At 40.9% G+C, this 15,415-nt stretch overlaps 1 protein-coding gene across 1 annotated transcript in view; it reads left to right on the top strand.

The window, feature by feature from the left end:
• LOC137192258 (contactin-associated protein-like 5) overlaps nt 1-15,415 on the top strand; it is a 112,595-nt gene that overhangs the window by 40,329 nt on the left and 56,851 nt on the right. Inside the window, exon 4 of the mRNA XM_067602794.1 lies at nt 12,851-12,998. Coding sequence (XP_067458895.1) covers nt 12,851-12,998 — 148 coding nt within the window. The remainder of the gene's footprint in view (nt 1-12,850; nt 12,999-15,415) is intronic.

Raw genomic sequence — 15,415 nt, 5'->3', positions numbered from 1 at the left:
TTTAGCTCAGTAGTCTTCTATGATCTGGGAGACTTGAGTTCGAGACCCGGTGTGGGGACCTCCTTCGTTATATAGTTTATTCATAAACACTTATTTTAACACTTTAATATCTTAAAAATAAAAGCATAATAAAAACAAAACAGAATTTTACATGTATTTCCACTTTTATTCGAATACATAGGTGCCTTACTGCGAGTGTAACTACATTATTATGGCATGATTCACAGGCAAAGACGGTAAAGGTAATGTTACTGTCATGAAATTACATTGTTACAAAGCTCCCTTCATCTGGTGAAAGTGGCGCCGATATAAATTTTTGATAAAAAAAACGAATTTTGTCGGTTTCTTTGTGCTTTTGTTCTTTTTCTTCAAAAGTCTTTCTTTTCTTGCCCTTCTTTGTGGTGTAGAGTGTCTCACACAATGTGAGCCTGTCAGTCCGCCATCGTGACGTCTTCCTTCGGCTAACGGTAGCTTGGTGCCTCAGAAGGAGAGGAGTAGTGACCCAGAAGCGCGTGCATGTGTGCCCCTGACTCTGGCCTTCACTGATTGGTTAGATGGACGAGGCTCGTGTTGAAAACTTTAGAAGGGAATATCTCTGCTGCTTCACATCACCTCTCCACATTAAGACATACTTTGGACCCAAATTGCAAAAGTTTCATACTGTACTTTTAACTTAAATTACTTAACTTAATAGTTTTGAACCAGGACCTTCAGGATTTGGATCAAGTAACTTGTGAAAGCTGTGTGCCTAACTCAGAAGGCTCCGTCTTAAATAAACATTTCATATCTGAATTTAAGTATTTAAGACTCCCTAGTTTTATGTAGCAGCCGGCCAGCTTATATCAAACAACTCAAAACTAGCACTGGTACACTGAAAACTGGAGTTCACGTATATGTTTTAATGAATCTGTTGGATTCTTTCTTGTTCATGTGTGAATTAAAAAAAGCAGCAGCAGGATGAATGGCAGCTAATTAGTCAGGCGTCTGTGATGAAGCTCGCACCGAGCCAGCCGACCCCAGCTTTCACCCAGACCTTTGGCTCATGCTAATTGACGTCCGTCTGGCATTTTAACAAGTGAAGTTCACAGGTAATGGCTCAGTGCTGCTACCTGAGCTGTGGGGACTAATGAGAGAGCTGACTGTTGATCTCAGCAGACGTCCCCCTGCACAATTAGACTCAACCTTTAGCTGTGAAAAAATATAGAAATAAGAGTTTGATGACTGTGTAAAACAACAGTCCAAATGTTTGTTCAAATAGACTGAAGCAGTGTCCCACTTCTATACTAACTGTCCAGTTTATATTATATATTAATTTTCATCTTATACTGTTTTTGCACACTACAGACTACTCAAAACCTACTCAGAATTAGCCAGCTTACACCGGCAACATTGGAAACAAGCAGTGAAAACAACACTGATGCATCATCAGCTTTTAAGTTGATATGTTGAACTTACTGGCAAACAGTTACCAGCAATTATGGAGCAACATTATCATTCATGTGGAGTCGTGTTTCTGTCCACCTGGTGAATGTAAGTCCAATATTCACTCTCTTTCAGCTCTGTTTTTGCTCTCTACCAACTCCTGAGGGAAATATCTGGCTCTTTAGCTGCTAAATGCTCCACTATGTTCACCAGCTAGTCTACAGCTAACTGTGTCTGTTTGGTGCTGAGCAGGTAGTGTACAGCAGCTTTTTACAGCTTATTCTCTGAAAACGGCGCTATGAGACGCTGAGAATGAACCAGAACAGTAAAGTTGCAGCCGGACAGATAAACAATGAGCTGAAACTCACTATAAAGCTGCAGAATGACTGATAATTCTCTGTAGGTTCATCACTACGAGCCACAACCAATACATTACACACTGACAACTCATACATTACTATTATAGAAAATATCCATTGTAGCTGCTGTGAAGGTGTGCTCAGACAGGAATCGAAGGTCATTTTTGCCTCACGTCATTAGCGTAATCACATAATTTGACTGCTAGACCGTTGGTGTTTATTCACCCAAAACAGCCAATTACCAACTATGTGTGTTTGTGCTCAGCAGAAACTCCATTTCTCTCTGTTATTTCCCTCCAGTCTCTCTCCTTTTTTCTTCTCCTCTCAGATTCATGAAGCCCTGGGAAATGCCCAGATTTTTCACACAAGTTGAAACAATTTCAAATCTTGCAAATGTGTCTTTGTGAGTTTGCACCTAATTGCGTGTTTCCATTGACTTTGTACGCCTCTAAAGTTCACTTTGCATTCTGTCTGAACACACAATAAGGGACTGTTCACACCTCCACACTCAAACGCCGGAGCAACGACCCCTTCTTTTCATGAATAATGAACTAATAAGACTTGGCTTTGCAGCCCGCCGCCCTGCTGAGCCAGAGAGATACAGAAAGCACCCAGCTGCACTACTGATGAGAAAGGCTCAACTTCAGGAAAATGTCCAGTGACGCAGTATGAGTGACAACACTGAGGTCCGATCACACTTGTTTTGAGTCCTTGTTCACTACTCTTCTCCACCGTGTAAATTTACTCTAAATAAAACGGAGGAAAAGCTGATGTCAGGGTGTCTGATTTCTCTACGACGTGTCGTTAACGAGCTACTGGGACCTTCAAAAAAAGAAGGACAAGGTGTGGAAACAAATCTCCAAAACTGTTGGTTCATTAGCACGTCAGCTATGTCAGAAAACAGGTGCAGCAGAGAATGTAAATTACATGTTCAGTACAACAAGCACACAGGACTACAGATTCATGAGACTGAGGACTACTCTGCATCCGTATGTGTGAATGCACCTCAACACCTGGGACACACAGTCTACCTCTACCTGGCCATCAATAATAGAATGTTTCATATCATTTCATTGTAAATTTCATTTATATTTAGTTTGGACAGAAAAAGGTTAAGAATAATATGTGAGGTGAAAGCTGCTTGGTGGGGTCTGGTTGGGGGTTCTTCTGTGTCAGCCACATACACTCCTCACACAGGATGGGTTTTTTTTTTATTAATTATATTGATTATTCCGCCATTTAAACCCCCGCCGTCACTGCTCCAAGTGAAGAAAATCCCTGCAGACGATACCGAGTACCACTAATGAGCCAAACACACTCCGACAAACAAACCTCCAAACTAACTGTCGGGAGGGAAACTGACAACAAATAAAGGAAAATAACAACACCAAATCTCCACCTGGAAGCAGGTAAAACAACAGGCAGGAGTCCTGGTGTGAATATCACAGAAAGCGAGCGGGAGTCGAGAAAAGAAGCTCCGTGTGTCACCGACTCTTCACGCTGTAGTTCCCCTCCAGAGAGGCTCCCTCCTCTGCAGCCCTCCTACTACCTTATAATCCCAGTCGCTTCAGCGGAGCAGTAGGGGGCCAACCCCAGCCCAGTTAACATGTACGTGAGCTGGGTGAAACTTCGCAGGGGTCACAGGTCATACAACAGACAGGTGTATAATTGCCCAGGAGGGGTCAATTGTACCACAGCTGACACACACATGTCCAAGACGTAGAACATTATGAATAGACAAGGCGTAGACCAATGAATAAGACGCTGCTACACCATGTGTGGAATGCGCTCGGACCACAGTGGGGGGGGGGGGTCCTGACCTGCCTGCCTGTAAGCTTGGGAGATATACTCACAAAGCCGACTAGCTAGGCACTTTTTGGATGGGGCTTTATCGGCCACTCCCTCTCCATAGCACAGTGTGGTGAAACATGGGGAGACACGCATCACCGGCCGTTGTCGAGGGGGTGGGCAAAGACAGGTACATATGTTTTCCACCAGATATTGTAGAAAGGAAAGAACTTCTCCCACTGCACACATCAGGGGGTCTAGTCTCCTTTCCTCACACCAGCCACTTCGCCTTCTAGGAAGCAAAGGTGGATCCTGCTCTCGCCACTTGGATCGTCTGCACCATCTGTGCGGACAGTCCGGTCCGCATCAGCCTGTCCCTCTCAGGAGCCGAGCCTGGACATTTTTTTGGCCAGTTAAGATTTATTTGCTTCTCTGAGAAGCTTCAGGTTCATGTCTGACCTCAGTCCCAGCAGTAGCGTCATCCTTTATAAACCTTCACAGAGATAATCTGCTGAAACATTCTGAGTGAAGCTTCAAAAGGCACAAGAGTTCATGAAAACAACAGGATGGCGCTGCTTCCCGAGCTGACGGTGACCTCATTATCCAAACGCAGGGCAGAGAGCTGTGGACCAGCTGTGAGGTGATGCAATGTGGACTCTGGTTGAGAAATACCCTGTTTAAGAACAAATGAAGCTCTGGCAGTTATTTGAGCAGATTTAAAGTTATTTTATGGTTGATTGAAAGTAAACTAATCAGAAAAGGCAGCTACGGCTGCTATTTTAAATCATGCCCATCGACTTTCCGTTTAGAATATTTGCAGTCTCCTTCACTGTAGGAGTAAATTAGCTGGGCTTTCAGTGCATGTGGAGTCAGTTGAAAGTCTTCCTGGTGGGGGTCCAGATTATCATCATCATCATCCTTGAGTAGCTGTGTGTAAAGAGCTCTTTTTATCCTGCAGGGAATCAAAATGTGAAGCCGTTTCTTCCCCCGTCAGGCTGTTTCTCTTAAACAGGTTTGACTTGCAGCTGGAAAATCAGCATTTTGTGTCTCATTTGATCATAATACAGTGACCGCCAACTTCGATTAGTTACTACTGCCACATCGAAAGACCTTTGCTTGACAATGCGGCAACTACATCTCTTCAGCTTCAGCTTCTTATCAGTTTTGTTTTAGGTTTTGGAAATGGAAGAAAAACACTGTCGACATGATCAAAATACGAGGGTCACTTTTACATCTGTTGATCATTATCAAAGTGTCTTTGTAACATATAACACTGATGCATGTAGTCAAGCATTGGTGCAGAAAGATGACCGAGGCTGCCTGAGTTTGAGCTTAGCTGTGATTGGTACATAAAGGGAAAGAGCCGGTGCTTATATTGATCAATTACCAACTTTCAAGAGCATTAAAAATATTAATAATGTAGATGTAGTTGTAACTAGTGCAGTGCCCGTTCAAAACCTGCCTTTAGGAATGGGCCAATTGTTTATTATTTCTCAAGAACCGCATATGTATGTATCAACTGACAAACATATCAATTAAAACAATAAGAAGCAGAAGCAGTTTATGTCCTTCCATTGGTTGATTCTGCCGTCAAACATCTCTGTGCCACTATTGGCTAGTTTTACTGCCTCTGCCTCTCTTTTTTTGCCTATGTGCACTTGTTCTTCTCTCTTGGGCAGTTTAACTGAGTGGGGCTTGTACCTTTGTCCCACTCAGCCAGTCAGAGCCCAGAAGCCCCACCCGGCTGTGATGTGAGGATGTTTATATCAAACAGCCCCCCGCTGCACTCAGACATGGCGTTGAGTGGTTTGCTGTTCGCTTGTTTATTCAGAGTTTATTAATATTAAATGTGTTGTATGTCCAAATTACACCAAATTTGACACTTCATGTCCTCGGGTTCCCAGCAAGACATCCGCCAAGTGTGAAGCTGACCGGATGAATGGCTCTCGAGATATGTGAAGGACACATGGACAGACAAAGATTCCTTGCTTTTTAGTGAGATGAACTGCAGTGCCCATTCAAAACGTGTCTGAGACATCCTGTAGTAAGTCTGGAACGTACAGACGATTCAGAACGATTAGACCTATGTCACATATGTTGTTGAGTTGTGTGCTTACATTATCCCAAATGTTTCCAACAATTTTCAATCCCAGAGAAATCCGTCATTTTAATCAAGGTAACGGTCTGTTTCAATTTTTCGCCTGTCAAGGGTGTCATACCCCCTCTGCCAAAAAGTATACACACACAAGATTCATGTGTTGGTGTTGTGGTTGTCCGCTACAACAAAGAGTCAATGGCGTCTACCAAAGAGTCAATGGCATCTACCAAAGAGTCAGTGATGTCTACCAAAGAGTCAATGATGTCTACCAAAGAGTCAATGATGTCTACCAAAGAGTCAATGGCGTCCACCAAAGAGTCAGTGATGTCTACCAAAGAGTCAATGATGTCTACCAAAGAGTCAATGATGTCTACCAAAGAGTCAATGGCGTCTACCAAAGAGTCAGTGATGTCTACCAAAGAGTCAATGATGTCTACCAAAGAGTCAATGGTGTCTACCAAAGAGTCAATGGCGTCTACCAAAGAGTCAGTGATGTCTACCAAAGAGTCAATGATGTCTACCAAAGAGTCAATGGTGTCTACCAAAGAGTCAATGGCGTCTACCAAAGAGTCAGTGATGTCTACCAAAGAGTCAGTGATGTCTACCAAAGAGTCAATGATGTCTACCAAAGAGTCAGTGATGTCCACCAAAGAGTCAATGATGTCTACCAAAGAGTCAATGGTGTCTACCAAAGAGTCAATGGCGTCTACCAAAGAGTCAGTGATGTCTACCAAAGAGTCAGTGATGTCTACCAAAGAGTCAGTGATGTCTACCAAAGAGTCAATGATGTCTACCAAAGAGTCAGTGATGTCCACCAAAGAGTCAATGGCGTCTACCAAAGAGTCAGTGATGTCTACCAAAGAGTCAGTGATGTCTACCAAAGAGTCAATGATGTCTACCAAAGAGTCAGTGATGTCTACCAAAGAGTCAATGATGTCTACCAAAGAGTCAGTGATGTCTACCAAAGAGTCAATGATGTCTACCAAAGAGTCAGTGATGTCTACCAAAGAGTCAATGATGTCTACCAAAGAGTCAATGGCGTCTACCAAAGAGTCAATGGTGTCTACCAAAGAGTCAATGGCGTCTACCAAAGAGTCCATGGCGTCTACCAAAGAGTCAATGGCGTCTACCAAAGAGTCAATGGCGTCTACCAAAGAGTCAATGGTGTCTACCAAAGAGTCAATGGCGTCTACCAAAGAGTCAATGATGTCTACCAAAGAGTCAGTGATGTCTACCAAAGAGTCAGTGATGTCTACCAAAGAGTCAATGGCGTCTACCAAAGAGTCAATGATGTCTACCAAAGAGTCAATGGCGTCTACCAAAGAGTCAGTGATGTCTACCAAAGAGTCAATGGCGTCTACCAAAGAGTCAGTGATGTCTATCAAAGAGTCAATGGTGTCTACCAAAGAGTATACACCTACAAGATAATACGTTAGCGTTGTGGTTGTCCATCAGAAACTGTCAGAAAATGATTTTATTCAGTTTTAAGCCACATTTTCACAATAAACGTTTTAGATCTTGGTCATTTTTAACTCTATCTTTTAACTGGATGATGGGTTTTAGTCATCGTCTGGATCTTAAATTATCAGAGAAACGTTAGCACCAGCTCGGCTCGCATCCACTCCCGGATGTTGGCTGCCCACTAAACAGCGTTGGGAAACACATGAAACTTCTTTATTCAGTGTTTTTACCGATTTTAATCACCGAGTCTGTTTGTTCTGGTGATGTAAATCAAACGTGTCTATTACAACAATCCTGTAAAGGGAATGAAAATGAAGGAAAAACAGCTGAGGTCTCAAAGGCTTAATGCTTGTTAGCTGCTCAGGTGTCTGAGACAGGATTCCTAATGAGGATACGAATATGTTAATTAATGAATAATATCAGTCTTTGTAAATGCTTATTTGTTGGTAATACTCTAAGTTGTAAAACACTTTACAGGGTGTCGAGTGTGTTTTTAACCCCTCAGAAAACACAAAGAGTATTATAGTGTGATTTCATACGTTTTTCTGTTGTATTTGTGTGTATTAATAGTGAAACAACACTTTTTTACAACCTTGAACTGTCCTTTAATTATATTTGCAGTGATTATCACTAAAGATTTGTACATTTTTACAGATGCCTGTGTCATTCTTCTTGTAATTTCAGTTCCAGGTAGCTTTACACTTTACTTATAGTGGTGTTTGTACTGAAAAAAGAAGACTATGCGTATTTTAAACATGCTAAACAAAGATAAAAAAAAAAAAACTCCAGAGTTTTAAAGGTAATTTGTTTTGACTCGTCGTGTTTTCTCAGCTGATTAAGTGGCCAATGATCTTCTATAAAAGAAGCTGTTGACTGCAGGATGGCTCCATACTGAATTGATTGTGGGTAGAATGAACGTATGTGCCTGCCTGCTGTATGCAACACTGACATAAAGGAAAAAGAGGCTCGAGGGAGCTTATCACAGGAGGGGGAGAGGAAAGAGTCTTAATGAGGCGGCTCGTCAGTCCGTTGGAGAACAGAAATAATGAAGTCACAGTGGGGTGAGAGCTGTTTACGTGGATGAGGATGACCTCTGATCTGCTGGGAGACGATCTGCACCCTCGGGTCTCTAACTTCGTCTACCAGTCCGACCTGAGCGGATGTGCTTTCTGTGAGTCTTTCCACAAGGGGGGAAAGAAAACACAAACATCACGGCTCAGGGAGTCCACAGCAGCAGGGTTCATGTCCGGAAAGAAAGAGTCTGCAGGGGGATTGTGTTTGAATGTTAATGACTCATGCTGATGTGTTTGGCATGAATGGGTAGAATGACTTCACCGCAGTTGACTTCATTAGAGTAACAGAAGGCAAAACACCAAGAGAAGGATACAAAGAGTAATGAAATCATTCAACTACCACACCGCAGACAGTTGGATATACTAGTTGGATGTTTCAGCGAGGGTGAGGAGGTCCTTCGGTATCTGCTGGACAACGCTGAGGATGCTCTCCAGTTTGCTGTTGTGTACTGGTGCAGCAGGTTGAAGGTAGCAGATCCGCGAGGCCAGTGACGTTGTGGGGGCGGAGCTGGACTCTCTGGCGGCAGTGCCAGAGACGAGGATGTTGTCCAAGTTACGTGTCATCTTGGACAATGTCTCCCACCCACTTCATGACGTGCTTTGGACTTATTTCACCACTGTCAGCAGCTTCATAACCCCATAATTTATTTTCAACTGTGTAATACTGACTTAACAGTACAAGCAGTACTCTGGTGTGTATTTATACTGCATTAATACTATATTTATATTGTATATTTCAACTAATGTTTCTTATTTATACTATTCTTACATTTTACAACATTTATAAATCCCATTTCTCAGCATTATTCTTTTACACATTAGTTATTTTTTAATATAATTTCTCTGTCCTTGTATGTATATTATATATATATATATATATATATATATATATATATATATATATATTCCTGTGATTAACCATAAAATGACCTTACATGACTCAATTTCCTCCGAGGATCAATAAAGTATTTCTGATTCTGAGATATTTAGTGTTTTATAAGACAAAAAACAGGACAAACAGCAAATTAACAGCATGATAAAAAGTGGAAAGAGAAAAGAAAAGATCATTTAAATATATTATTTAATAATTATTAATAATTAATTAAATATATTTATATTTAATATTACTTAAAGAATTGTGATGAATAATAAATGCAGCTCAGCATGCTTTATATAAAAAATATAAAGAGCACATTTAAACAATAAGAAACATTTAAAATCCATTTAAAAAAGAAGTTAAAACCATAAACAAATGCAGGTAGAAATGTACATTATGTAATATGTATAGACAATTAGTCAATTCATCAATTAGTGAATCAACACAAAATTAATCACCAATTATTTCAATAACTGATGAATTATTTTAGTAATTTTTCAAGCAGAAATGCTTCTGACAGTAAACTGAACATGTTTTCGGTTTATTTACATAACAAGACATTTGAATACAAAATAAATCTTCAATTCATGGACTGAACAGTTAATCAGTAAATAATTGTTAGTTGCAGCTCTAAATATGTGTAAAATAAACTTAATTAATAAATAAGAGTTACAGCTTCACAAGAAACAGTCCTGATGAAAACCTTCCTGCAATTATGTGAAAAAAATCTACAGTAAACCATTAATATTGATTTTTTTTGTGAACTGGCCCTTTAAATGAGCCTGACTCTGCATGATGAGCGGCGTGTTTTCATGAGTCGACTCCCAGAACTGCAGCATCGACTCCTTTAGAGTTTGAAGTCGAACACGTTTAGAAAAACCCCGGCGTTATGAATATTCATGTCGTCATGTTCCTTTAATTTAACTCACCAAAAAAAAAAAAAACACAAAAATGTTACACACGTCTCCGTGGAAAACCCGGTGAGATGAGTGAACGCCTCCTGCATGTGGAAGTGCTTAGCTTGCATCTCCTTTAAGATTCAGCCACCAGGCTCCACTTAAACAGTACAAAAGAGCAAAGAGCTGAGCATAAATCACAATAACAGCTTCAATGGCAACGCCTTGTCGGACTGTCGCCTTCATTATCTGCGGAGAAGCGGGGTCCTCGTGTATCCGTGTCCTCTGAGAGATGCTGTGGACGGTCATTTGTGCTGCTGCTCAGCATTACCTCCCTGCATCTTCCTGCTGCTGGAGGAGAAAAAGCTGAATTATTGGCCTTGTTTGTACTCTGTTGTGAAGCCTGAAGCTCTTCTGCAGACCATCTATCTTTCTGATAGTTTCTAATGCCCAGTTGTTATTGATTTGACTGTTATGAAGCAGCTGGTAATCATTTAAGAAGCAGGAGGGTGTTTATCTCTGTTTCTGTCTCCATCCATGTCTCTCTATTTTTTCTGCTTTGCTCCCTCCAGCGTTAATACTGTGTGTGAGCGTTTAGTCCGGTTGAATCGGACTTCTTCATTTGGGCAGATCTGAACACAGCGATCCTACTAAAAATACCGAACACAGACCCTTTAGAGGAGGTGGTCTCTGTGCGGTGGGAACGACCTCCATCTGACTCACTACAAGGCTGCAACCAGATCCCACCTGGACTACCAATGGAATAGACTGTCTTCTTCCTGTGTTTACGTTCTCACTTTCACCAAAGACACATCTGACCAATGAGAGGAACAGAACGTTCTGTCCATTTTCTGTGTGAAAAGAACCAAGTTTAACAACTCAACTGATTCAGAGATGAGCAAATGTCCTGAGTGGATCATTAACAGACCTGAACTAAAAGACATATCTTTTTTTTTTTTTGGTTGTTTAGTCCAGTGTTTTTCAACCACCACCAGCTGAGAATGTTAAAAAATGAAACCTATATTAACAATATAAAGTCATTCTCGTCAAAGTATCTTGAATAAGAATCAAATAAACACTAAGAAAAAAGTCTGGGCCTGTTTGGATGAGCTGATATCCTGGCGGGAATCGAAGAAAGACACACACAAAGCTCTTCCTCAACAGCTGTCAGTCTCTCTCTGTTTTTAGTGTTTTAAAGCAGTCAGGCTTGAAAAGCTCACCTCACACAGATATGTCGTGGAAAATGGGAGCAATGTCAAAATAGCTTTGTTTGCCGGGTGAAAGTAAATCCAAATGAAAGATAGCTTTCGCTGTATCGCCTCGCGACAGAGACGTTGCTCGAGCTCACTGTGTTTGTTTCTTTTGACCTCCACTCATACCGGGGCCTTCATCTGGCTCTGAATTTTGTCCAGGGTCCAGTTCGGAGTTAGCAAAAACTTCTCCATCACTGTCACCGTATAGTCTCACTAGCCACAATGCTACCGTCACCGTCACCTGCCGCATCCATGCATCACTAATTCTCTCGTCTCAAGGCGATTAGCTTCCTGCTGCCACCTACTGACCACTCACTAGACAGCACAGACACTCCACAATGGCACATTGTTTGCAGATAAGAATTAATTTATTTTCAAAAAATGTTTTTTAGACCAGTTAGGTGTCAATCAAACATCAACCATACCAACCACAGGATTTTATGACAGCAGAGATGAGATCCAAACTATATTTCAAACTGATTATTAGGAAGTGATAAGTGATATATAGTCTATATTTATACAAGATTCATTTGTAACCATGGTAACACACGTTTCCTGTCAGCCCATGTGACTTCATGTTTACTCCAGAGCTGCAACAAATGAGTTAATTAAAATTAATTAACCACCTTGATAATCAATTAATTGTTGGTTTATTTGATATATTTTATCTTCTGAGTATCTTTGGGTTTTGGACTGTTAGTTGTTACAAAACAAGACCTTTGAGGAAGTCAGCTTAGGCTTTAGGAAACACCATTTTCTAACACTTTATTGACCAAAAGACTGATCGATTAATCAAGAAAATAATTAACGGATTAATTGCTCATGAAAATAATCATTAGGAGCAGCTCTAGTTCACTCCTGGTTTGTTTCTAATAGGTCAGTGTGTGTGAACCGGACCAGAATTAAAAGGAAACAATTATATATTTTTTTTAGTTCCAGATGAACTCAACAACACCTAAACCACCTTTAACCACAGCGGCTCAGAAAACACTCAGGACGGTTTTTAAATAAATGTAGTTCTGCTGATTGAGGCGTCACTTCAGAAAACACTCATACAGAACATTTAGGAAGCAGAAACAATGTATTTTGTTGCTTCCTGTCTAAACTTCAGTCTACTGTAACTTCCAGTTTGAAATGAAGATGTTGTAACCTTCTGGCTTCTTCCTGCTGTGCTCTTTTGGAGGGAACACTGAAGCGGAAATGAATAATGATATCTCAAAGGTTTTGCTTGTTATTTCCCAAGAAGAAAAACACAGTATGAGACCCTTTATTCCCCCACTTGCTCCTCACCACAGTGGACCGGATATTCTCATGTTTCTGCACCACATGATGGTGCTTATCTCTTTTCATCTGATAGTAGGTTTCAGGAGAGGAAAAAGACATCGCCCTTGGGTTTTCCCTGTCAGCACTTTGTTATTCAGAGGATTTAGATGTTTTCTTCTGCTTGGATTTCAAGCATTCAGCAGAAAAAAGTGTTTTTCTTTCTCCCGGTTGAAATATTCTGATTCTTTTTCTTCAAATCTGAGGCCACACCTGTTATTTCTCAGTATTTGGTGTTTTTTATTTACATCAATTAAGTGCTGCCATCACAACCATGATGTATCTGTCTGTCTTGTCCTGCAGAGGTTTGTTGGGAACGTGAATTCGGAGGCCGTCGTCCAGAACAAGCTGTCCCACTCGGTGAGGGCTCGTTTCCTGCGTTTCGTCCCTCTGGACTGGAACCCCAGCGGCTGGCTCAGCCTCAGAGTGGAGGTGTACGGCTGCTCCTACAGTGAGTGAAACATCCCCTGCCGTTCATATCACACTCAGTCTGTACGTCAAACACCCACACTCACTTCAAGAGCGATAAGCTCGTGTCTACAGGAACAGGGTGGAACTCCAGCATGATAACATCCCTGTAACTGTAACCAACAAAAACCAATAAACCTGACCCTCCTCTCTCGCCCAGGGTTGGATGCAGGTCCATTTTGCATGAATGAGGACAACAATGCACATTGTGTTGAGGTACATGAGTATGATGGAAGCGCCTGAGCTCACCGGGTTCACAGTCGAAACAAAAAAACGCTGCTGCTCTCTCGATGCGGCCGGACCTGTATCTGATGTGAACTGTGTGGTGATGCTGCGGGTTTGAAGCTCCACCACTGTCTGAGAGTGGTGTAAGCATCAGCAGCACACTGCAGCCCTGACACACACACACACACACACACACACACACACACTTGCTAAGACAAACATTCTTCTAACCAGTCACTCCAGGAAATTGCAGTAATCACAATAATGAACAGAAATTCAAGAAATCCCCACAATATTTGCAAGAGCTTACAATTTTGCTAAATTACTGCAATTTTTCTGTGTGAAATCAATCAGACAGCTTTTGATTTGGACCAGTTGTTGCATTTGTGTTGTGGTAACAGTGTGTGTGTGTGTGTCTGTGTGTGTGTGTGTGTGTGTGTGTGTGTGTGTGTGTGTGTGTGTGTGTGTGTCACTGCTCTCTGCTAACGGCTTAGTGGACGTTTACATTTGAGGAACCTGGAAAGAAACGCAGGTGGAGTCGTCCTTTAACGACATTATTGACTGATTTTATTTGGTGTTAATGTTGAGGTGAAAGTTTATTTAATAAAAGCTTATAATTGGAAATCAATACAGTATTTTCTTTTTTTATATATATAACTTTGATCCCATAGTTCTCATGTTCAGAAAATAAAGTAAAAACTGAAAGCACATGAAATGCAGTTGTTTCTGTGATACGCAGGATGTTTTTTATCCAAGGAAGTGATGACATACGACTCTTCATCATTTTATTTTCCTTTGTTTGTAATTTTTTCCCAAATCCTGCAGTTTTACAGCAAAAAGAGCGCATAAAACATTTCATAGTTGTATCACAAACTTTTGAGAAAAGCCGCTGCAAAGTCAAACATTTTTGGCTTCAATAATCACAGAAAAACTAATAAGCAGATTTATATGTCAAAATAAAAATGGAGCAGAGGGAGGAGGACGAAGGACGGGAGGAAGGACTGATACTGACTGTCAGAAATATTATCCTTCTATTTACTGTTGCTGCTCTAGTAATAATATTTAGTAATATTAAAATGTACATGTGACACAAAAAGGCAATTTATTATTATATGCTCTCCCGGTGGATGTATTCACCTATCAGTCCCCTCAGCAGGTCAGTCAAAAAGTGAATTTTGGACACTGACGGGTGCTCATGTGGTAAATTAGTATTAAAATACAGATTTTCACATGACATGTAGTAGAAACAGACATTATACTGAATTTATGAAGATCATAAGTAAATATGGAGCAACTTCTTACTAAAATATGATTAAATATACCGTCTCAGTGTGAGAGCTTGCAGTTAATTTTTCATACAGTAGCTGAAGTGTGAAGGCTGTTGCTGGAATGACGGGGAGGAGATGTGCAGGCAGGTGGCATTTCTATGCAGCTCCTCCTGCTGCATTACAGGCTGGAAATCCATAAATTCATGAATCTCTGCAGGAGAGTCTCTGGAGAGGAGAATCATATAAAAGGTAAACCTGAGAGAAGGAAAAAAAACACAACCCACAGTTAATAAGTGAGCTCAGCCTTGTTGTTCAGGACACACTGAAGCCAGTTTCACATACGCTGCTGTTACTGTGCTGTTAATAAACTGCTTCTGTTTCATTGGAGATATTCAACGCTCTCAGATGCAGGTGTGTTGGAAAGTATCGCTTCAGTCTTGAGAAAGGAAGATCCTGCACATACTAACCTTCATTTTAAGTGACTCTTACAACAATGATCTTAAATAGACGCTGCTGTGTGAACAGTTTATTCTCCTGTGGGAGTCTCTCAGTCATTGACAGTGACGTGTACAATTTGTCACATTATAGTCCACATGTAAAGAGAAAGAAGAGGAACAAATGAGACACCAAGACATATACTTATTACTATATTTTATTATACTAATGTTTATTTACAATAATATTTATAGAAATTGCATATCAAATTAATGAAAACATCGGCCTTGCAGCTTTCATAAGTCACTCAGAGTTGTGCAGTCATATACTTGTATCTGGTATGAAGTAGGGATGCACGATACTATCGGCACGTCATTGGTATCGGCTGATAAAAGCTCTAAAATGAAATATCGGCATCGGCCAAAACGAACATTTTCTGCCGATTACGAGAGGCCGATTTGTTGACTCCTCC

The sequence above is a fragment of the Thunnus thynnus genome, chromosome 11 (genome assembly GCF_963924715.1).
Source record: "Thunnus thynnus chromosome 11, fThuThy2.1, whole genome shotgun sequence".
Taxonomy (NCBI): Eukaryota; Metazoa; Chordata; class Actinopteri; order Scombriformes; family Scombridae; genus Thunnus; species Thunnus thynnus.
Note: the sequence above shows the minus strand (reverse complement) of the source record. Positions and strands in the feature narration are given on the sequence as shown.